Source organism: Clytia hemisphaerica, unplaced genomic scaffold (genome assembly GCF_902728285.1).
Source record: "Clytia hemisphaerica strain Z4C2 unplaced genomic scaffold, Clytia hemisphaerica genome assembly, whole genome shotgun sequence".
In the NCBI taxonomy this organism is placed as follows: Eukaryota; Metazoa; Cnidaria; class Hydrozoa; order Leptothecata; family Clytiidae; genus Clytia; species Clytia hemisphaerica.
In genome coordinates, this window is record NW_027103551.1 from 3,009,218 (window position 1) to 3,034,206 (window position 24,989).

Here is a 24,989-nt window from a genome sequence, read left to right on the forward strand (position 1 = left end):
TCGTATATAGCATCTTCTCTTTAAACCTCCCTCTATAACAAACTTAACGAAAAAATATATAAAATCTAAAGCTTTTAAAAAGGCAGGCGTAAAATTCAAATAAAAAACGAGTAAAAAACGAAAGTATTGAACCAATAACTTAAAGCATTTAATTTAAAATCCAAATATTTTACAGTCTTTTTCAGTGTCTTCATTTCTATCAATTTTTCAAATCAATCCTTCCTTCTCTTGCAATTGTTTCATAGAACCAACCATTGTAATGTTCGATTTTTGCTTCGATCTCTCAAAATACATGGGACGTATTCCGTTCACAATCACGAACAATAATCCAGTCACGTCCGCTATAATGGCTAACCATAACATCCCGTTTTTAGCTAAAGCTACGGCAACGAAAATCACTTTGATTATTATACTACCGATAATGTTTTGAAAGACTATTGTACGGCAATATTTGGCTAACAAAAGTAAAGTCACAACTTTTGAGAGGTCATCGCTCATTAGAGTGATACCGGCCGAGTCGACGGCTAGGCCAGTAGCCGTAGGGCCGATAGCGATCCCAACATCGGCAGCGGCGAGTGAAGGACAATCGTTAACTCCGTCACCACACATTGCGACTTTCAATTTGTTTTGTTTCTGAAAGTTAAACAAAAACGACATTAGATAATGTTCAGTTTCTTTGAGCCACAAGAATTCCTCTAAATTGAAAAACCTTGATAGTTCAGATTACATAGTAATTCTACGTAAAACTTTGTGAGTAAGTTTATCTTTGACGATTAAGTGCAGTACAGTCCCCACTTTATCACTTGAATACTCAAAAGTAACGCGAATTTCTTCCAGTTAAAGAATATTCGAATGATACAGCTGGCCCTCTCTAATTCGATTTTCAAGGGGAAATGGATTTTCATCGAATAAGAGAGCGTAACAAACAGTAGAGCGTCATTGAGAGGTTTCTTGTTGATGTTGACTTTCAATATTATTATTATGGAATAAAAGAGCGTAATGAATAGTAGAGCGTCGATATAATTAGAGTTTGTCAATTTCAGCCGTTTATAGGAGACTGTTCATCTAATGTTTCCAGATCATCTAAAAAGAACGACAAATAACTATGAAAAAGCGACAAAAAGAACGACAAATTTTTAAAGAACGACAAATTCCAAAAGTCGAAGGTAATAAAATAACAAACTACTCGTTGTTAGCCCGGGCTCGTTGGAAAGATAATCATGACTAGGACATGTAAGCATGTAAAAATTTGTTGAAAAAAAAAATCCAAATTCCAAAATGAAGATGAAGAAAAAAAACTTTAGGATATTGAGTCCAAAAGTCGAAAGTAATAAAAAAACAAACTGCGTAACATAACTACCTGTTTAAGAGCCAACCATTCATATTTTTCATGTGGCTTCATTGAAAATACGTATTCATCGATTCCAGTGTCGTCGGAGATTAGTCGGGCCGGCCCTTCTGTATCTCCGGTTAGCATACAACACCGGACATTATGTTGGGTCAATCCTTGTATAGTTGCTCGTGAAGAATCTCGTACTTTATCCGCTAACCCCAATATAAGACTTAACTATATGTTGAAAAACGAGGAAAAAAATAAATGCCCAACACACTATCTGTATCACGTACAACTAAGGAAAAAATAGTTTTTCATAGCTTGGGAATGCTTGCCTCGCCTTTTTTAAAAAATATTTGTAAACGAGTCGATCCCGAGTTTTTCACTTTTCTTAAGAGCATTGCTGAATTCCCTTTACTCAAACTTTACCTCTTGAAACTCAATACTGAATAGATAAGACAACTTAAAATCGAACATCTCCTATAATAGATTTGTTGAAGTTCAATCGGCTATGCAAAATTGAGTTTAAAGTGCAAGTAAGTAGGTATTTCTTTTTAAATTCAAATAGGTGTGTCTTATTTCTATTTGTATGAAACAATTTGTAAGGTGTTTTGTGAGGTTGGTAACATTGTTGTATTCAAGGTCAACCTTTACTAATTAATGCTCAAGAAATTCAAAAACATGTCATCAAAAAATTAAGGTATGCAAGTATTTCATCAGAAAGAAGAACGAAAAGGCCGGTCTCCACTTGCGCACGCTTCGATCACACTTTTTCGAGCAATGCTTCCACGCTATTAGTCAAAAGAAAAATGAAGCAATTCCATTGGCGTGATCTGACGTAACGGTTGAAAAAAATTGAAATGCGTTCAACTTTTTTTTCAGCGCGGGCTACATTTTTATGACGTAATCTTTTTTCCAATCAAAAATGATTGAAGCCAAAAAGCGCGATTGCAGCGCGCGCCAGTGGAGACCGGCCTTAATAATGAAGACGAACTGATCCTTACCTTACTGTCAATAGCAACAAAGACAACAGTTTTGCCGGTCACTGACCATTCATCTAAATATTCCTTCTCTTTGAGTGAAACCTCCACATTATAAAGCACCATCAAATCAAGATTCCCAACCAAAACTTCTTTCTCGTTTACAACTCCACTCAATCCCATTCCAGCTTCATTTTTAAATTTGATGACGTCAGGGAGATTGATTTGTGATCCGAACTGTTCGATTTTGTCGGTTATACAACCGGAGAAATGATTGACTATGGCTGCAGCTACTGGATGACTCGATTTGGTTTCTAATGCAGCCGCGTACATCACTGCATCTGACCTGGAGTAAATTAGAAATGAACAGGTTTTTAAAATGCAGTCACAACTCTAGTTTAATTCCAGACCTACACGTTTTTTTTATAAGAACAAACTATATAAGAACATAAGGCTTCGAGGCCCAAAAATTTAAGAACATTCTAAGAACATACTAAGGCTTTGGAGACTTAAAAACATGCAATTTCTTAAGAAATTACATCAATATGCTCAAAAAATGCTGAAAATAAGAACATTTTAAGAACATTTTTAGGCTTCAAATCCAAAAAACTAAGAACATCCGAAGGCTTCGAAAATTTTTGACGTTCTTATAAAAAAGAAACGGGTATATAGAACACTTCTTTAATTCGAATAGGTCAAAGTTGATAGAGATCAACACGAAATCCTAAAATTAAACTAAAGCCTTAGCTAATAGAGCAGCTAGATATTTTTGACTTTTGAAGGAGGATTCTGATTCACACCAGAAAAGCAGATTGTTACGTTTGAATAGTCCTTCCCTAGTTCTTAATCGTTGTATACGTTTTTATTTTTATTTTTGAAGCCTTCGGATGTTCCTAAATTTTTTGGTTTTGAGCCTAAAAATGTGCTTAAAATGTTCTCATTTTCTCCATTTTGTGACCATTTTTACCAATTTTTGTAGAAAATTGGGTGTTTTCGAGTCTGCAAAGCCTTAAAATGTTCTTAACTTGTTCTTAGCATTTTGGCCATCGAAGCCTTTTGTTCTTATATAGCTTGTTCTTATAAAAAAACGTGTAAGCTATATAATGAAGTGAATTTTGTTTGGGGTGTGGCCTAATTTCACTGACATAAACTCAGTTATTTGATGGATTGAAACAGTTTTTATTTTGTTAATTCATAAGAAATAATAATCATATGTTAAGGTCAATATATCACAGATAATTTGAAAAATACAAAGAATAGCACACACAGTAGTAAATTTTTGGTTCATAGTTTGGTATTGTTCACTATATGGTCTACAATAAAGAAAGTAGCCACTCGTCCAGCCACATTCGAATATCGTTTTCTTATAATGGGCATGATTCGTTCTTGAAACAAAATGCTTTCCATCCCCTTCTCGCTGAAAGTGTTCGTTTTGATATTCTTCAAGAAAGATGAAACTAATTGACAAATTTTCTGGAACATTTCGTCCTCGTTTTCCGATTTGCAAGTCAAATCGAGAAGGATTTCAATACTTTGTGTTGCTAGAGTTGCTTCTGTCTCTAGCTCTTTGATTTGTTTATTATTTTTCTGGCTTTCTCGAGTGTTCTCTCGTTCTAACGATTTTGAATGTTCTTTAGCTAACACAACTTCTTTTCCAAGTTCTTTGATTTTTTCAGCCATTTTTTTTTTACTCTCTCGATATCTTTTGACAGCTTGGAGGTTACGTTCATTTAAAGGAATGTCAGATCTTCTTTTGGGACGTTTATTGGTCGATGATGTCTGAATTCCATCGGCTTTAGAGGTGCATGAAGAATTAATCGAAGAAGAGTTCCCCAGCAATGTTTCATTAACCAAACGATCTGTTTGTAATTCATCATTATTACAAGGCGCGCAGTTCGGTTCCGGACAATTTGAATTGGAGTAAAACACCGGTGAATCTTCACCATAACTGATATGATTGCAAAATGATTCTGGATTTGAGCGCTTGAGAAAATTGTCACTGAAAAAGTTTTCAGGTACAAGCATCTCATCTACTTCTTTGTACTCATCGGGAAAAAGTTGATCGGGAGGTGCGACTATATCGGTCAATTCTTTAAACGATGATCGAGTGTCTTCTTCAGGGATAAAAGAAATCGGCTGTGAAAGTGTGATGGCAGGGGTAACTTTATTTCCTACATTGAGTAGTAGCTGCTAATAAGTTTTCTGAAAAAGGTGTTTGAAAGTCAGATACAGGACGAGTAAGCAAATGTTCTTTATCTGACTGTCTTGTATCTCTAGTTAAGCTTTCCATTGTTGGTAAAGTGCAAGAATCAATGTCCGGTTCATGAATATATTCATTGCCGAAATTTAATTCTGCAAAATCATTTGAGCTAAGACTGAAAACATCACGAGGAGATACCTTTTCTAGATTTTTATGCTGTAATTGATGGTCATGTATAATGGTATTGGAAAATTCAACTGTACTTTAAGGATTCGATGGAAAAAGCTGATCGGGAGGTGCGTCTATGGTCAATCCTTCAAACGATTTGTTTTGCACTTTCCCATCTTTCAAATAAACTGACCCAACTATTATTAACTGTATTTAAAATTCCAATAGTCGATAGAGTATCTTCTATGTTCAAATTTTTACTATGAGTTGTTTGTGCAAAAAGCTCAGAAGATCTTTTCAAATCTTCTGCCAGCAGTTTAACAGCAACTTGGTCATTCAGTGAAGACGTCTCATAATATCGAGTTCCAACAGGATAATTATCATCAGAACTATGATACGGTAGAGTAACAATATCATCATGGTTTATTTGTTGGGTCTCGTTGTTTGGGAAACAAGAATGACGGACCGTGCGTATGTCGGCTCCGTACGATCTAGGCCTAACACATTCCGCATCTTCATAATAATCATCAGCAGCAAGCAATGGGCGTAAATCATCTTGTCGATAAAAAATACAACAAAATATTCGCCTTAGTAAAGTTATAAATCTTAATTTCAGTCGTATACAAAATCTCATTGTGAGCATAACACTATTAAAAAATTCTGTGTCAGTGTTTGGCTTTTAAACCAATCTATCATCAAACCCCGATTTCTTTACATGTGTAGACATGAAATCACTCGAACTTTTCGAAAGTAAATTCAAAGGGGAAAGCATTTTTACAAAATATGACAGGACATAGCATCGCGTGGTACTTTCCCCTACTACAAATAAAACAAGAGATAGCAAACCAATCGCAAACCCCAGTTACCAGGGAGATTTTTTAATTCGTTATGGAGAATAAACTGTTATATTTTGACTCAGCTCTAATTGTTCTACGAAATTTCCATATGTTCGGTTTTAAATATTCTTAAGATGTTCTTTTAATACGCTCAGTTTGTTGATTTGCGGGTTTATAAATAAAAGTTTTAAAATTTCCGAATCTTAGGGTTAGATTCTTCATTTAGAACCGTAGAGGAGAACTATGATCGACTTATGGTGATAATCTCGTATGATAGAATTCTCAGTTAGAAAATGTCTGAATGTACAATGACCAATAATATGCAGTTTAATACCAAGAGGTACTCAGGGTGGCATCATTATAGAAAACCACAAAATTATTGTCACATGATGACCGAAAGATCAATTATCGTTTTGTAATTAATTGTATAATGAAATGTTTACTTCCTTGTGACATTGTGATAAATTAATTCTTGGAACTTCAGGTATCAGTGACATAAAATTAAGAGCTTTCGCTCTTTGATCTCAAGGATCAATGATAAAATGTAGTCAAATATTATGAAAATGCACTTTTTCATTTCCTATGGTGTTACTCACTACAGAGCAAGTATGACTAACCTAAAAGAATATCTTAGTAAGTAAGTATATTCATCTGGTGGCTGTCGGCGGAGCCGGGAGTGAGGGAGTCTATCCCCTTTTCTATTTGCGCTAGACCTGGGAGATCGAATGCTGAGGTGGAGCGCCACACCTACTCTCAGCTCCCAGTAACTTACCGCCTAGATCAGATTACCCAATCTAAGCTACTCATCCGCTGAGTTGGCGGTGACCGGGGATCGAACCGACAAGCCTTAGATTGTAAGGTGAATGCTCTACCGACTGAGCTACCCGGTCATCTATCTTAGGAACATCGACATTGTGGCTTCAACATATTATACACAAGAAAAAACTATAGAAGAACATAAGGCTTCGATGACCAAATGTTAAGAACAAGTTAAGAACATTTTAATTTTTATTTCCCTCTCTTTTTGTCCCATGAAACAAAAAAAAAAAAAAACCATGGGACATGCACTATTTTCTTGCGTTGGTGGGATGGAGCATGTTGCATTGCACAAAAGTGAAAAAAACTTCTCGTTGCCCCAAGCCTTAACAAACTTTTTTTCTCGACGTTTTAATCCACGATTATGGTTTCACAACATATATGTAGACTGTTCTGTCCACTGATCTCTAACTATTTGACTGGATAAAGCTTCTTATATAAAAGTAGTCTGAATCACAGACCTCTATAGATAAACTTCCTGTACAGAAGATCTATAAGAAACTTTTTTCGCTAGAGGATGAGCTGAAGCCTAGTATAAAAGGAAAAGTGTGTCCAGATCTAGGGCTGACTAGTCCGCTATCTTCATCACACAATTCCACGGGAAAGTTGTCAGCCTATCTAGTGTCCCAGCTGGCACACAACGTTGTTTAACGTTGAAAGAACGTTGTGTGCCAGCTGGGGTGTAAAAGAATATGATATCTATGGTTCAGTCTCATCTAGATGATGGTCTTATAGCAGCACTTTATTTTCATCGTTTTTGGTAGTGGAATTGTATTGAAATTTGCCAAATGAAACTGAACGGACTACACTCAGTGCCGTAGAAAGCATTTTCATATTGGGGGGGGGGGCTGAAGTTTAGTGACACCGCGAGGGCCAACCATGGTTTGGCCCGAGGGGGGAATTTTGAAAATTTGAGCTTTAGATTGCTTGAAAATAAACTCAAAACATGCACTTAAAAGACAATTATGACAAATTAAAAAAGAAAAACTTTGCAATTTGCAAAATAACCATTTTTGAAAAAAATTATTGGGGGGGGCATAGCCCCCCTTGCCCCCCAGTTGCTACGGCACTGACTGTAACACGTGATAAAGGATTTGAAACACTTTCGAGTGGGTGTGCGGGTGAGCGAAAGAGATCATTCTCATGAGACGCGGAAGTACACGTTTTTTTTATAAGAACACCCAAAATCTTCCAAGCCTTTGGATGTTCTTAACTTTTTGAGTTTTAAGCCTAAAAATGTTCTTAACTTTTTGAGTTTTAAGCCTAAAAATTGTCTTAACCTTTTGAGTTTTAAGCCTAAAAATGTTCTTAACATGTTCTTATTTTCGCCATTTTGGGAGTATTTTTGTCCATTGTGCTAAGAAATTGGGTGTTTTAGAGTCAGCGAAGTCTTAAAATGTTCTTAACTTGTTCTTAACATTTTTGCAATCGAAGTCTTTATATGTTTTATATAGTTTGTTCTTATAAAAAAACGTGTAACTGACTTTCAAAGAACACGGGTTTCAAAAACCATTGATCCTTTGTAAACATTTGATTCTTCTAATAGTGTTTCTATTGTGTGCATGGCTGGGTGACGTAGAAACTTTCGAAGCATTTAAAAAGAAGCGGTTTTTGATACTAGTGGTCAGTTCGGCTTCGCCTGATATACTTATCGGTAAGAAAAACTGATAAAAGAAGAAGACGGGTAAAAATCTAGCTAAATGAATTTGAAAATAATCCTTGCAAAGTTGTCGATTTCTGGCTTTTACAAGATGTGAATCTAACGTGACGACCGAGAAGAAACAGCACGTCAAGATGGGGTGTCTTGAAGGACTGAAAAGACGATTGGTTGCATTGTGGAGAAGACTACTTTCAACCGACAATCAACATTCACATCATTCTCAGATACAGGTCATCAATATCTACCAGCCTGGCAATAATGGAAAGTATCCATCACAACTAACTGAAGAATACGTACATGAGTCTGGGTTTCAAAATATAGCAACGTATGTTAATAAAGCACCTGGTAAAGAACCCAACTTTGGTCGAGGACCACCAAATGCTGATGGTAATGATAGCGAATTCAATTTAAGTACTGAACTACTAAGTGATGCTGCTGGCGAAGAGAAGGAGCTTCCAGAACATTTAGCAAACTTCTGCTTGGATGTAATGGACGACTCTGTAAGCTATCAAGAACCTTTACACAACCATAGTAGAGAAGACAAAGTGAAAAGAATAGCATTGGATCTTCAACATTCTTGTGACAATCTTCCAATTCAATCGTTACCCAATCAATTAGAACCATCAGTCAAACCAAAACTCTCAGCTAAAGCTTTGAGCAAACTTGATGAAAACAATCGTCAAAATGACCATTTAAATCATAAATGGGGAAATTCACAAAGATTTTCAGGAATCGATACACCTCTGGCTATCAATCGCTCCATAAATAGTCCAACCAGCATAATGACCTCTCCTTCAGTGATTTCGTTTGATTCCCTATCAGGATCTTCCGGCTATGCATCAAGCACTGTCAATAGTGAAATCGTACAACCTCAAAGATTTTTGCATTTGCCAAAAACAACGTATCAGCCCCAGCAAGGAATTCCAAACAACTATTTTCAATCAAATTCTGAATGTATGCAAGAGCAAAATTTCAAAAAGCTTTCTGGAGAAGAAAAAGAGGAGATTTTTCCTCCCATCCGCACGAGTCTCTTTCCAAATGAAGAAGCAGACAATCACAAGATGAGCGAAATTGCTGATAATTTAAGCCCAGATGAAAAGAAACATCAAAGTATTTGGCAGAAATTGGCTTTAAAAAATCGCAATAACAAAGCTGTGAAAAGATATCGAGAGAGTAAAAAACAAATGGCTGAAAAAATCAAAGAACTTGAAAAAGAAGTTTTGTTAGCTAAAGAACATTCGAAATCGTTAGAACGAGAGAAGACTCGAGAAAGCCAGAAAAATAATAAACAAATCAAAGAGCTAGAGACAGAAGCAACTCTAGCAACACAAAGTATTGAAATCCTTCTCGATTTGACGTGCAAGTCAGAAAACGAGGACGAAATGTTCCAGAAAATTTGTCAATTAGTTTCATCTTTCTTGAAGAATGTCAAAACGAACACTTTCAGCGAGAATGGGATGGAAAGCATTTTGTTTCAAGAACGAATCATGCCCATTATAAGAAAACGATATTCGAATTTGGCTGGACGAGTGGCTACTTTCTTTATGATAGACCATATAGTGAACAATACCAATTAAATCAATATGATTGATAATATGATACACACTACAGTGTAATTAGGATCTATCTAAAGAATTATTAATCATTTTTATAGGAGAGGTGGCCAAATTGGACATGTCAAAAGTTTTTATGGCCAAAAGATTGACGTTATAGGCACAACTCCTAACTGGAAAATTAGTACTAGTATTAGTACTGACGATTATCTATCTAATCGTCAGCCGTGCAAAATTACTCGAATCTGATTGGTTTAGAGGAGTGCAATTAATCGTTAATTGCACTATTACCACTTTTTGCACTCTTCGGCGGGGGGACACTTTTGTCCCCTTATTCTTTTCTCTTTTTTTAATAAAAAACAAACACATTTTTTTTCTTCAATATAAAAAAGAACAAAGAAATTTTACGTTACAATAGCTTCTTTTAATTGAAAACAAAGAAAAATTACACTGTAATGTTTTCTTTTTAAACAAAAGAAAAAACGGAGGTTTTCGAATGTTTACAAAAACATTAAAGTTAGAAAAAGATTCTTTTTCAAAACTATGATTTACTAATGATTATTTACTGACGATTACCTCGGAATCGTATGTTTTGTCGTGCAATTAACGATTAATCACTCGTAACAAAGGAGAAAATACCGTAATTTGCACTCGTCCTTCGGACTCGTGCAAATTACTATTTTCTCCTTTGTTACTCGTGATTAATCGTTAATTGCACTCCAAGCCATACGATTACTAGTACTAATTACGATTTTGTAAAGATGAATTTAATAAATTCTGAGCAAAACAGTGTACATAATTTTTTACATCGCACTTTTGGAGCACCTTGAAAATTAATTGACAACAATAATAAGGCTGGTAACTAATACTAAGATTTTCTGTGTACAGTATTGAAAATTGTATTATGTGTAGCCAGTGTTAAGTACACAACTTGATCCGTTAGATTACTTTAATTCCTGCCCTAATATGGGATGTTGTTAAGCATAAGTTTTATGCCTTCAATTTGACTATGACTTTAAGGACTTAAATTTAGGTTTAGATTTGGAAAACCTACTGTAGCAGGTGACTCGGTAAAGGGCCCATTCCTTTGCCGCTTCTTAAGAAACCATGCATTACAAAAATGTACGAACAATTCAACAATCTTTTTATGTTTCCCCTTTTTATATTAGACACATATTTCATATCACAACAATGCGCTTTTGCTCAACAACTGAGTCGATTGCCATTAGGTGATTTCAAAATTGACGAGTAAGCAAATACATTCAGCTCATGTTAGACTGGAGTCGTTTATAATGCGTGTAATAAAGTAGTATAGGCGTTACATGATAATACGATTATTGTCACGGGATTTAGTTTGAATAAAATTGTTCCCTCCATTATTTTTTGCTTTATTTCTACTATGTCTGAGTTAGTCGTCTAGCTTGTTACTAGACTAAGCTCATGTAAAACCAAATCGTTCAGTTTATACGACATAAAAATACACTACAGTACAAACAAAAGTCCATTTCAAATTTCCCATTTTTTCATATCCATGATTGAGAGGGAAATCATTGTTGTTGTTGTTGTTGTCATGGTAACAAAAGAGAAAATGTCATAGAATCTTAGAACCCTTGATAGTTTGATTAAAAAAATGGACGATTCAATCAATATATTTGTACTTCAAACAATTGCTTTCAGCTTCAAAAACCGACACGTACGTAGGCCTACACAATAATTTTAAATAGATAAACGGGTTGATGACGGTCATTGGCAAGCAGAAACAAGATCTAACATCTTTAATTGTTCTTTTCTCAGAAAAGAATAAGGAATAAGCTAAGGGATATATTGTTTATTTACGACTAAATTTTTTGTTGCCATTTTTACTAACACGTTTACTAACAAGAAAAAGGGACAATAGAATAAAAGTAATATGAAAATTTCCCTTTTTGTCATAAAAACAACTTTGGGGAATACCCGGATGATGACGTTATGTGTTGCCTATATAAAGAGCGACGTGTAAAGAGCGTGTATCAGTATTGAAAAAATTGAATTCATAGAAGAGAGAAGGAGAGAAAGAGACAGAGATTATAAAAAGGACAGTGCTACTGAACAAAGACCAGAACAGAAACTTGAACAAATTTTAAAAATGGGCTGTTTTTCGAGATTACAAAAAGAAGTTATAACCTTTGGTCGGAGGATTCAGAGATTTTGGATTACAGTATTTCCCAAAAGGTCTGCTCGACAAGACGGTGATGATTGCGATGGCAACGAAGAGGAAGAGGGGTGGACTGTCATACCACCCACGAACATTGATGATGAATATTGTACCCTCTTACAGAATCTGTTTAATGTTCATTTCAACAGTAATTTACCAGATGTTTCAACTAATTTACCACAAGAAGTAAATTGGAATTCCAACGTTGGTGATAATGGTGTTTATCAGTCTGCTGTAAGGAGATTAGCTGAAGATCTTAAAAGATCTACTGCTGCAGTTACTGAGCATTCCTCTGGTAATGATGATGAAATAACCAACCAACTCATGGTCAATACAGCAGGTGGAGATGAGATAACATCATCAGTCTCGATGAACCAAGATACAGACTTTGAGATTCAACAGACACATACGAGCAATCAGGGAGAACAATCTGCTCAACTATCATCGATGGATCGTCGCCACGAGCCTCACATCGTTCAGTTTAACCAACTCAACCATATTCCAAATACAGTGACATCAAATACCGATACTGAGCAACCGAGCACCTCAAGAAGAACATCACAACAGAATCCTGTCCACACATATCGCTCAAGCAAGAAAGATATGTGGAAGCGAATCAAGGAACTTGAAAATGAAATCACTTCAGCTAAGCAGCATTCCCAATCGTTGGAGATTAAAATGAATCGAAGTATTGAGCTTCTTCTCGATTTGACTTGCAAGTCAGAAAACGAGGATGAAATGTTCCAGAAAATTTGTCAATTAGTTTCATCTTTCTTGAAGAATATCAAAACGAACACTTTTAGTGAGAATGGAATGGAAAGCATTTTGTTTCAAGAACGAATCATGCCCATTATAAGAAACCGATATTCAAGATACTACAGGCAATTGGAAGAACACTTTATGAGGGAGTTGAATAATTAATGAAACCATGAAACATTGAGCTTAAAGCCCCGAAGGGGCTAGAGTTGAAACTCTTGGATGGGTAATGAAGACACTATTTATACGTAGTACATATTATACTCTAGCCCTTCGGACTTTAAACTCAATGCCATGAAACTTAACATTATAAGATTTTCTCGCTTGTAGACATAACATAAATTTTAGCATAACAGATGTGCATATTTTTTTTTTCGAAGATTGTAAATTACGATTTTATCTTGAATTTTTTATTTTCAATTCTTATTTTTTGATATCATAAAAACATAGCGAACATCATTAGAAAACGTTTTTTATACACTTAGTCATCTAACGAAGAGTACACAGTTTTTTAATAATACGTAACATCCAAATTTTTTAAAGCCTTCGAATGTTCTTAACCTTTTGAGTTTCAAAGTCTAAAATGTCCTTAACATGTCATAGTGTGCAAGGGGGTTCCAGGTCCCATCTAAAAAATCAGGTCCCACTTAACCCTAAAATTCCCTCCTTCAACCCAGACACCCAGATCCCAGCTAAAAGTACTATTCCATACGAAAATTCATACTTACTCGAGAAACAAAAGAAAAACTCTCTAACATAATAAGGAAGATACTAATATATTACAAAAAAATGATTCATAAAAATATAAAACATAGAAACAAATTATAATTAAATTGTAATCAAGAAAAAACTTTTATCGAAACATCAAAAGTCCCACCTCAAGAAATCAATCCCCACCTTAACTTGTTTCTCCTTTCCTAAAAAATCGGGTGCTTTTACAGTCAGCAAAGCCTTAAAATATCCTTAACTTGTTCTAAAGATTTTTTGTTCTTATATAGTCTGTTCTTATAAAAAACGTGTGAACACTCTTGATAACTGGCATAGGGATTTACTACAAGACAGAATCATGCACTTTATGAGAATAAACATAATTTAAAGGTTTTATTTTTACATAAGTGTTTCCGTTTCATACCAAACACATATTTTATATCAGGACAGATTCTGCATATTGTTATGCTGATATAAGCAAAAATGTTTTCTTTTCCTCTTTCTGACCAATCTTGCATCTTGCTGCACATCCGTGTCAATCAAATGTGAAAAAGTTTGTAAATTGAAATTGATGAGTAAGCAAACGATAAACACTTATGTAAAAATAAAACCTTTAAGATATATGAAAGGATTGACTTGTTCAAACATAACCTCATTTTCCAATGAAAATATTGAGCAATCTATCGGGTCTCATGGAAAACAAAAACATATCATGATTCTCTCTTGTTGAAATTGAATCCCCTTTTAAAGAACGTGAAATCTTTTAAAGCTATTTGGTGTTCTTTAATTTGTTTGGTCTTAACCCTATTCTTACTAGGCTTTTAGGGGCGGTTCAAAAAACTAGCGAGGGGGGTCTTTCCTGTACCAGCTCTTAACTCTTGATCTAGTAGGTCTTTTTGGGTGAAACTTTTCCCACAAGATCCATGTCGTATAAGGTAACTTTTGACAAAAAATTCTTTTGATGGCATAACTCTGACTGACATAATTATGTCCAAAGTGAGTAAAAACCGAAAAATTCTTTGTTCTTACAAATAGCTCTAACAAAGCTTTAGCAAAAAGTTCACTTACCTTACTGTCATGAATGTCACCCCCTCCCCTAGTACGAATACGGTTAACCCTATCTACAATCGGCGCCGAAATATTTGGCACAAAAGGGGAATTCCCTCAAAACTTTAAAACCGCAAGTGATTTTAAGTGCTTTGAAGTATAGTTCAGTAGTAGAGTTTTAACATTAGACTTAAAACTTTGGACCTCAGGCAGTCTCAGAATCTAAAAGCTGTCGAATTATTTTCGTCAGGTGTGAATGTTTCATAACTTTCAGCAATTTGGAAGTCTTAAAAATCATAGCGCCAATGTATATTGCTATAAATTCTTCACTATATAGTCTATCATAAAGAAAGTAGCCACTCGTCCAGCCACATTCGAATACCGTTTTCTTATAATGGGCATGATTCGTTCTTGAAACAAAATGCTTTCCATCCCCTTCTCGCTGAAAGTGTTCGTTTTGATATTCTTCAAGAAAGATGAAACTAATTGACAAATTTTCTGGAACATTTCGTCTTCGTTTTCTGACTTGCATGTCAAATCGAGAATGAGTTCAATTGTTTGCTGTAATATTTTTGACTGTTCTTGAGCCATACAAACTTCTTGTTTGAGCCCTTTTATCTTCTCCGCCATTTCTTTCTTGCTTTCCCGATATTTGCGAGCAGCTTTAGTATTTAGCTCTGTAGAAGTGTCACTACTTCTAAGGTATTTACAACCAGAGGGTGCAATGCCAACACCCTCATTCGACTTGATCTCAGTATTGAAATTCATAGCACGTTTCCGGGTGCAGGGTTCCAAACTTGAATGAAACGGACTATCACCGTAATCGCTGATTTGAAAATTTTTATTTTTATCAGTCGACTGTAGATTGAAGTCAATCGGTTTTTGAACACCATCGTCGCTTCCATTTTCAACCAAAGTAGGTTCAATCTTTTTGTTTTGGTCTTTATTTCTTGTTAAGTCTAGGTTGGTACTCTTTGATGAGCTTTCTATTGAAATTAGTTCATTTTGACTTTCTGTTTTAGTTTCAGTGTTATCATCACGACCCTGCGACTCAATATCACTAAAAGGAGCACCTGAGGCAAATAAGTTCGATGGGTCTACTGGGTTAAAAGGCAAATCAAATTCACTGATGTTTACAATGTCATCAAAATTGAAAGGTGGGAAGCTGTCAAGGTCAGTAGCATCAAATGTACCACAAGAGATTTGGTCGTCAGTGGCATCAAATGTACCGTAAGAGATTTGGTCATTTGTTAAAAAAGGATCATTTGCTCCACCGAGCAATCCTTCAAAATCATTGTCTATGTTGTTGTAATCATTACTTTGACTTGGTAATAAACCTTCGTCAACACTGGTAACAACTTCAACTTGAAAGTTACCCATTCTCTCTAACTGTGTTTGACTGGAGATAATGGGTTGGTCGTCGCATGCTTGGAAACTGTCAATCTTAGATGGGTCAACTTCCAAAACGGCATTATCCAAAGCTGTTTTATCAAATTCAAAAGCTGCATTTCCTGTTTCTAGATTACCAAAAGCAAAAAGGACAGTTTTGGAACTGGTGGGTGTTGTTTCAGAAACGACCTCCGTTTCAAATTCAGCATAATGCGGTAAGGAAGAAATTGCTTTTTCAACGAAGCTAACATGAACATTGTGGTTGACATACAAGATTGGAGATGCTAATTCTTCAACGCCATTCCATAAAAACTTGGTGTCGGTAATTTCGGTCACCTTGATTTGTAATGTTTTTGGCGGCGCAGATGTACTGTTGCGTTTCCAAAAACTGGATTTACCATTGTAATGATCGATGATGTCCTGATGAATGATTGAAGCTATCACGAAATGTTTTTATCCACTCTGATATGTAAAACACTCACATAGTGATTTAAGATTTTTTGTTGCTATCATCACTCCCTTTCAAAGAGGAAAATTAAAAGCATAAATAGGAGTGAAACCTTTACATTTACTTTATCAACATTCTACAGACCAATTTGGTTTTTTATGATGTATTATGATGGCAAGATTGCTCCGGTAAACACCTATAGACAAGCATTATTAATATTGAAAATCCCAAATTGATGACATGCTTTTTTATAAGAATGCAGTGTTTTTTTCATTACATCATGGATATTCTTAACATTTGGGAAAAATCATCCTAAAATATTCTTATGTATTCTTAGGCTAGGATCCAAATTCAACCTAAATTTAACATCGTAATGCACACCTGAAGCATAAAATGGCATTTTTGTGAGAGTATTGAGCCTTTACACTGGGTGATAGTTGTCAATTTATAGTTAAATATGCTCTAGAAATGGCTTTCATAGGTTCTGTTGTCAAAACGCATAATGGTGTTTTGCTTAGCGCATTCTTAATTTTTTTTGGCCAATTTCATTAAGTATATTCTTATAAAAAAGCGTGGATCAGGAACAGAAAAATGACAAAAATCATTTCGATTTTTGTTAGAAACTCAAACAAGGAATAAACTAGTACGAATCTGGTTTTCCCCTCATGCCTAGTCTGTAAAAAGAAAACAGCCACTAAGGCTATTATGTTGAGATCTTGTGGAAAGGAATCATTTATGAATGGTTAAATTCATATCTAGGAGATTCATATCTATAAAGATTGGTATCTCAGAACTACGTTTCCGGGGAAAAAGGCATCATCCTCAAAGAACTTTTGACACATAATTACTTACTGCCTAAGAATTAACAATTAGATGACATACCTATCTCCAGAGACATGATGCTCTGCTACAACTTGAAATCTCCCCTCCGTCAGTGTTCCCGTTTTATCGAAGCAAAACATCTGTATAGACGCCATCTTTTCTAAAAATTGAGCCCCCTTAACTAGGATACCATCTTTAGAAGCACGTGATATACCAGAAATCATTGTGACAGGAACAGCTATGATGAGAGAACATGGGCAAGCGACCACGAGGACTTTCAAAGCACGCTCTGACCAATCTTTCATATCTTTATCAGTGAAATTGTTCTAAAAAGTCAAAGAAAGAAAGCAGAAATTTTAGAATGGTGTAAAAAGATTATCAATGTATAAAATTCCGAAGACTTTCCGACATAAAAATTACCTGGTGATAAAGTGATACAGGTGTTCTAGGAAATGTTTTCAGATAATCACACTCGACTGAATTCAGAAAAAAAGAATCAGCGCTTCGGGCTAAACCTTCTTACCATATCGGCTCTTTTGACGTCAGCCTTAAGATTATACCGGTCCTTTTTCTAACAAATCCTTTATTTTGAGACAATTATGGCCGTAAACAAGGCTAAAGCCTATATAAAAATCTGTAATTAATATAAAGCAAGATATAGACGGCCGTCTGTTTCCAAGCATACAGCGAGCACCTTAAAACGAGATTAAAAACGCAGATCCTTGATACGTCACCCGCCACCCGCCACACGTAGATATAAAATAACGCCAGTTAGAGCTGAGATTAAAGAAGCCAAAAATTTCTCACCTTGACTTTTCCAATAATGAGAGGAACGATGAAAATCAACAAAGCAACACCGACAATGAGGGGTGTATAAAACTTTGCGAATCGGTTGAGAATTTCTTCGGTGTTTGAACTTGCGGCTTTTGCTTCTTCGATGTATTCAGAAACGCGTGATAAAGTTGACGTCTTGTAGTCCGATGTCGTCTCAATCTGAAGAGGGAACGGAGGGGAAAGTCTATTCACGGTACCAAATACGGCAAGAAAACTAAAGGAAAACTTAAATTTATGAAAGCAACTACCGGGTGTCCCAGAAAAAAGTCCCCTTGTTTGAAGTGAATTTTCTAGCGTTCTATGAACTGTTAAAGAATCAAACTATTTGCATTGAAAAGAGGAAGGATAAACTTCAATTTCAAGGAGTCATTTGTTGAATTTGGTCAACTAGATAAAAAGCTATGGCCTAAATGCTAAAACATTACTTTTCAAAAAATTTTAAAAAGGCGAAAAACAAGGGTATTAGAATTCATTTCAACGAGGGGGACTTTTTTTCTGGGACACCCAGTATCTTAGCCTTGGCTGAAGAAAATAGGCCGTGTTTGTGTTTCGTCCGTTGTGTTCGCTCTTTTCGAGATCTACCTTGCTTGTTGGCAGCTGCAGTGATGATTCAAATATGCATGAAATTTTTAACACATGAATCTTTCTTTTCTGTACTTTAAAGACAATAAAAAGTCCCCGAAGGATCTTTGGGCCAGTAAAGAAACAAATTTAGGAAGTTGAGGGAGGGGGGTGCCACGGACGAAGGGGGAGCGGAACCACCTCCTCACTATGAAAACTACCAACCTTAAGATAACCACTTTGAATAACGGTGCCACTGAAGACAGTGGAGTCTGTGGATTTTCCAACTGGTGTTGCTTCTCCAGTAATTGAACTCTCGTCAACTGCTGCTTTACCTTTAATCACCTGAAAAATTAATCGAGGGAGTAATTAAATATCGTCGCAAGTACTACTTATTCATGTTAAAATGCAAATTAATTCATTTTCTGAGACTGCTCAAAACGTAAAAAAGCCAACTCATGACAGAGCATGAATTTCATTGTTTAAGTCTTAAAACTATAATACTCAGCGTACAAAAGTTAATTTTCAATTAAGAAATGAAACAAAACTTTAAAACAAACAAGAAAATTTATATTAAAGAAAATGAAACAGGAAAATAAATAAATAATAAACTTATATCGATTTGTTAGGTTGTTATGCACAGATATGTAATTTCGAGTTGCGCAAATATGAAATGGTCAAATGAAAAAGGGGCTGTTCTTCAAAAAAGTCATATAATCTGAGAAACTGTGTTCAGCCAAAACATAAAAAACCGCGTTACCTTTTGCCTCGAAACATGAGAGAAAGTGACTGGGTTCTAATGTTTATACATATGATTAACAGTTAACTTTGGTGCAATTGTTTTACTTTAGCCAATCAGCGCGCTAAAAAAACTCATTTAATGTTCCCAAATCTGGATGAAAAAGATCAACGCAGATACTCTTACGGAGCCATGGCCTTTTGAGTGAATACATGCCATGCGCAGAGTATCAGAATTTTCTCGGAGGTTAAAGAAGCATTTCAAAGAGGGTAACTTATTTCTGATACATTCGACCGGTACTTTAGAGATTTTGGAAATCTGTGGATTTTTACTTAAATTCTGGTTCCGACACCATGTTGAATTTATGTCACTTTCGATGAGCTGGTTACTGACGTAGGTCAAAATATTCAAATTTATTTGACGTCAAATATTTTTTCTTTTTCTTAAAAAGTTTTCTTTTATGAAGTTGATCTTCCTATTTTGTGTTAACTATCGTTCGAGAGTGTCACAAAAACTTTTGCGGAAAAATGGTTGCTTTTAGCAAGCCTAATATCCCTGTTGAAATGACTAAATTGAGTGAAAATGTCTCTAAGACATGTTTAAATGTATTTGCTGTGAAAAAGTGTAGCAGAAAACGCAAATCTGTTGGTTTGCGATCCGATCTCGAATTGCGAGATGAATTCAAAAAGTTGGTTGGTTCAGACAATCCTTTGGCGGTTGCTTCAGAGTTGGAGGATACCTTTACCAAAAAGAAAATCAAGAAGGATGATCAACTAGCATCATCAAAGAGCAAAAGTATCAAAGATTATCATCGCGAGATGAAAATCATGCTGAAAAAAGCTATCCAGACTCAAGCTTTCACTAAGGCTCGAACAGTGAAAAAAGCTTTAAGACGAAAACCTGTGAAGCATGTTGAAAGCATTCTTGAATCTGACGAACAAGAAGATCCACATTCTCTTGGTGAAATCCAAAATTCAAACCTTGCCGACAGACCTGGTTCTAATAATCATGCAACAGACTATTTATCATCAATTATGCCACAGGGATTTGATGAACTTATTGGGATGTTTTCCAAGTTAGAAATCTCACCAAACAACTTTGCTAACGCTGGCAAAAAGAATGGCTTCTTGTTCGTCAAGACAGACATTGTCAGCAAGACATTCACCAAAGCTGCTGGCAATTCCAACAATGTCAACATTGATGTGATTACCAAAGGAATTAAAAGAGCCTCCTTATCTTCAGATGCTGACGATGCAGAAAATGCTGACAACTTTGAAAAAGTCAAAAACAACAACAATGATGACGATGAGTTTGAGCAAGTCAGCAAACGTCCACGCCGTCAGCAATTCTTAAATTAATTTTTTTTTAATTGAAAGCTTAAATATAATATCACAAACTTTCAAATTTTTCGCCTGTTTCTAATTTTTTTCAGTCTATCTTATTTTGTTCCTCTTGAGTTTGACATCGTTTTCATCCATCAAACTTAGTTTTAACGTTCGAAAACGCAATAACGGAACTTTTCTCATCACATGTCGGGAGTGCCAGAAATAAGTTACCCTCTTTAATGTGGAATTTGTCTAGTTCTAGAAAGTTTTAAAGATTCAACTTATCATATTGAAAAAAGGGAAGGTAAACTTTTGGGTCACAAAAAAGAAAATCAGTTCCTTGTGCTAAAATTAAGAAATTTTTAAAGATTTTAAAAGATTTTGGTTTTATTCAAGGTCATTTTTTTATAAATCATGGCCAAATTTTCAAAAAAAAAACTTTTCGAGCCAAATGGGCACATCCTGTTGACCAGCAAGGGTAACACCCCATCTGGGCTTATCTGGCACCGTGATGCAGAAATTTTCATCCGACAAGCTAAAGCTCTGAAGGTCGAAAACATTTTCAACATCAGGAAGATTTAGATTACGGAATTTTTCAAGGCTGCGTCAAAAATCTTTGTGGCAGCAGGAGGCCTGGTAACCGATAACCCAGCCCTCGTTTCCGGGGATTGGCGGGTCCAACCGAAATATTTTTAGCTTTACGCGCAAGGGCAGTTGAACCCGACTGGGGATTCAGCACATCAAAGACCGACTATCATTCCTCTCCGAAGGGAAACCGGCCCGTTCCATTAGAGCTTTAGCGTGGGCGGCTGCCAATCCGCCATCGGAATATCAGATAACATCCGGGCATTCATTCAATATCAGAACAGAAAAGAACTGTGAGGACCGGGTGTAACAGAAATAGAATTCACCTTTCCGTCTAGAGGGATTTGTTCTCCAGCACAAACGACAATAAGTGTTCCCATGGCAACATCTTTGATATCCACTGATTGATTCGTTTCGGCAAGAAGAACAGTTGACGGCGCTGACACCAGTAACGCTGAAAAAGTAAAGAATCAAAAGAATTTTATTGTCATATGGTTGGTTTTACCAAAATGGTTCAATGATTTTTCTTTAAATCAGTAGAGCACAAAATTATTTTGTAATATTTTGTCTAGCTTTCTAAGCTTGAGAGAAGACATCGTCCTAGTTCGAATGTAAGACATATTGGTCAGGAATAATGTTGACTCTATAGAGAGTTGACTTAGACAGCTGTCTTTGTGGAAAATAGCTGTTTCCTTCACTTTGAAACTGTTTACAAGCCAGTCTTTTTAACTTTTTTTTTTACCACTATTGCAACTACCTACCACTTTATGTACAAAAGTGGAAGAGCCACTACCAACTTACCTACACGTACAAAGGTGGAAAAAGTTTCAATAACAATAAATTTGCTATCAATTTCACCAAAAGAAACTTACCCGATAAACCTTTCTCCACATTGTAATAGCAAATCATCAACAACAACTCTGCAATACTGAACACATAAACAATCAAACAACCATCTAACCATTCTCTTAATACAAGAGTCCCGGTCACAGCTATTAACATGAGCAAATTAACATTAGCTATGACACATCTTTTAACATCTATGGCTGCTTTATATACCATGGGTGCCCCACCTAAAATTAGAATGGGGATAGCAACCCATTTGTCCCAGTTCTCTTTGAGAGCTGTTGCAGTTATAATGGCACAAAACAAAAGAGTTTGTGTGATGACACTTGCTGCACGTATCCAAATCCAGCGTTTAGCTTTGGCGTTCTCCTTGGCGGCCGCGTCTTGTCCGCTCTCCATCAAAGATATCCCAAGATGCAATGCGTTCAGTTTATCAATAATCTGAGTGGTGGAGATAACGGCAGGTTCATGTTTGACGTACGCTATACGACCGATGACGTTGATATTGACGGATAAGATACCGGGAAGATCAATTAACGTATTTTTGACAAGAGTCGCTTCTTTTCCGCAACATATGTTCTGGACACGTAACTTTGTGAACTGCTGTTCATGTTTCTCATTGACCGGGGACGAATTGGTGGTACTGCCATATTTATTCGGAATAAGCGGAGAGCTGGCCCTAAAAAAACAAGAATTCAACTCAACATTATCATCAGCTTTATAACTATATAACTGGCTAATGTGTCACGGGTTATTAGTAGGTGGTAGAGGGAAATAAACTTACACCTGCTGGTCCGTATCTGTTTAACTTTTATGTGATCATCTATTTAACCGGCATTTCAGACTCAAAACGAGTATTTATGATAGATTTTCACACGCTTTATGATGTACTTAATCCTATACAGGTTGCTATCTTTTACGGTTTTATAAACTAAGACTCGCCAGGAGAAACGAGAAAACGGCAAAGGGCTATGGGTCTTCGGCGGCGCCGGAGTACTGCAAATTTTGCTAGTCAAAGCAGCAAGATGTCTACATTTCTCCTCCTTTTCCCTCCAGGGAATATTGAATAATAATAGGCGCAAATTTTTCACCGTTCAACTTAGTTCTGGTCCTGTGTATAAAAATCATGCACAAATCTAAGAATACAAATACAATTTGCTTGAAGAGTTGCTTCAGGAGTCTTTTGGCGGGCTAACAAAACAAAGTGTTGATATTAAATACAATCCCATCTCAGGCAAGTGAAAAGATAATAGGTAGGAAGCATCAATCCAGCCGGCACACAACGTTGTTTCAACGTTCATTTAATGTTCGCAATGTCCATATAACGTTAGATGAACGTTGAAACGACGTTGTGTGCCAGGTGGGAAACTTCATCAAGGGTATCAACAGGGTGGATTACTATATACACAAATACTAATATAGAAGGGATCGTTAAAAAGTTGATTTTTTGTATACTTGATATTCATGACGTAATATAGTTTGTACAAAAACACCCAAAAAATATTTTGAGTTTAAACAATATAACTAGGATCAAACATCCGGAATATTTTGGGTGCTTCCGAATAAAACATTACGGCATGAATATCATGAATGAGCGAAGATTGTCGGTACAAAGAAAGAAATTAGAAGAAAGAAATTAGAAAAAGATTTCTTACTCATCTCGTGGGTATAATGGTGTCAATTGACTGTCTTTCCCCATGTTATACAAGTGTCAATGCGAAGATATAAAATCACCAGTAAAAATGTTCTTTGTTTTTCCTGTAGCTATTTCTTAGCATCTAGTATTCCTTATTATTAAACAAATTTAAGGAATAATGATTATTAAATAAGGGCAGTACCTAAGGCGAGTATAAACTTTCACGAATAACCCTAAAAAGAATTTTCGCAAAAAGTCCAAAATTCACGGGATCGCAAAAGTTGCCGCCTGCGAAAGTTTTACGCCTGAAGTACCTTCCTGACTTAACATAACAATTTGATAAAGAATTCTTACTTTTCTATTCTTGGGCTGTTTAAAGGGGTTACTTCAGCGCTCTTGACCATTTTAGTGTTGTTGTTAGTTGGATACAGAACATCACATTAGCATTGCAATTCACATCAAAGCTGTCTAACTTCTAATCTTGATTACTGATTGGTTGATGTTAACGAGTGTATTATATAATTTCGTTTAGCTTTTAATTTGAAATATTTTAATATTTTAATGCTAAAAGAATAAAAAGAGTTAATTTGTTAATAACTTAGAAATATTCAATGGCAATCAGAGTTCTTCACGAGTATTAATATTTTGCGGATTGTAAATTCAAATGATTTTTGAAAAAGGTTTAAATTTCGTAACTAACAACTTACACAATACTATGAGTGTGCTTACTATCGTAAATATAGGGCCATAATCTAATTCGCTGCAATCAGCTGCAATTGCAAAATATTAGTGATTAGTGATTTAAAAATAATAGCCATTATACATTATACAGCATGTCCACAAAATCGTAGAAAAAAAGACCTTGTACAATCTCGGTCAAAATATATTGAGAATTTTGGTTAGTTCCTCGTTTTTAGCAACTTAAAGTTCGGTTGCTTTTGGGCTATTTGTTAAATTTAATCGAGTATTCGGGAGGGATTTATAGACTTCCATGCTATATTCTGAGCCCTATTGGACGGTTCTTGAACTTTTAAATCAACAGATCTTAAAGTCATAAGTCTTAAGTCTAATGCTAAAACTCTATCCTTCCATCATAAGTTAAACGCTTCCAAATCTATAAGATTTCGTGAGAATTTCCCTTTTTTCCCAAATATTATGACCTTCATTGTAGGTAGTAAAGTCAAATGAAATTATTAAACCAAAAAGAAGAAAAAAAAGATCTTTGTATCCGCAAGGTAATTTAATGGTTTAAATCAAGAATTGATGCGATGAAAAGTTAAATGAAATTAAAATGGTTTTTCAGACACACTGCATTATAAATAAATAGAGGATTTCAAGGGATAAAGGAACATAAAGTCAAGTTTTTGGTTAGGTTCAATGTGGGCGCTTTAATACTAAATATTAAGGGTGTTTAGGGGAAGGGGAGCATTGTCAATCCTCAAATATACCCAAATACCTATAGTTTCGAGCAATTCTCGATATTCATGACGTAATCTTTTATACGGAAACACCCGAAAAACACCAGGTATTTGCCGATAATGATATTAATTATG

At 35.6% G+C, this 24,989-nt stretch overlaps 1 protein-coding gene across 2 annotated transcripts; it reads right to left on the bottom strand.

Annotated features, from left to right (window-relative positions):
• On the bottom strand, positions 1-24,032 carry LOC136800305 (probable cadmium-transporting ATPase). Of its 2 annotated transcripts, none has more exons than XM_067056935.1 (9): positions 23,791-24,032; positions 21,827-22,479; positions 21,281-21,408; positions 18,531-18,650; positions 17,718-17,903; positions 16,971-17,236; positions 2,338-2,659; positions 1,361-1,567; positions 1-633 (listed from the first exon to the last, which is right to left on the bottom strand). In XM_067056935.1, exons 1-9 carry the CDS (start codon positions 23,838-23,840, stop codon positions 208-210), a joined length of 2,358 nt encoding a protein of 785 aa, XP_066913036.1. In that variant the 5' UTR covers positions 23,841-24,032; the 3' UTR covers positions 1-207. The 2 variants fall into 2 exon arrangements, with proteins under 2 accessions (XP_066913036.1, XP_066913037.1); XM_067056936.1 differs by lacking the exon at positions 23,791-24,032 and adding an exon at positions 23,456-23,615.
• Positions 24,033-24,989: the final 957 nt, after the last annotated feature.

Coding starts and splice junctions, on each gene's coding strand:
- LOC136800305 (XM_067056935.1), bottom strand. CDS start 23,840: ATGGTCAAGAGCGCTGAAGTAACCCCTTTAAACAGCCCAAGAATAGAA. Junction 18,651..21,280: donor AAATCCCTCTAGACGGAAAG/GTGAATTCTATT, acceptor TTAATTTTTCAG/GTGATTAAAGGTAAAGCAGC. Junction 17,904..18,530: donor TTCAAAGTGGTTATCTTAAG/GTTGGTAGTTTT, acceptor TTCCCTCTTCAG/ATTGAGACGACATCGGACTA.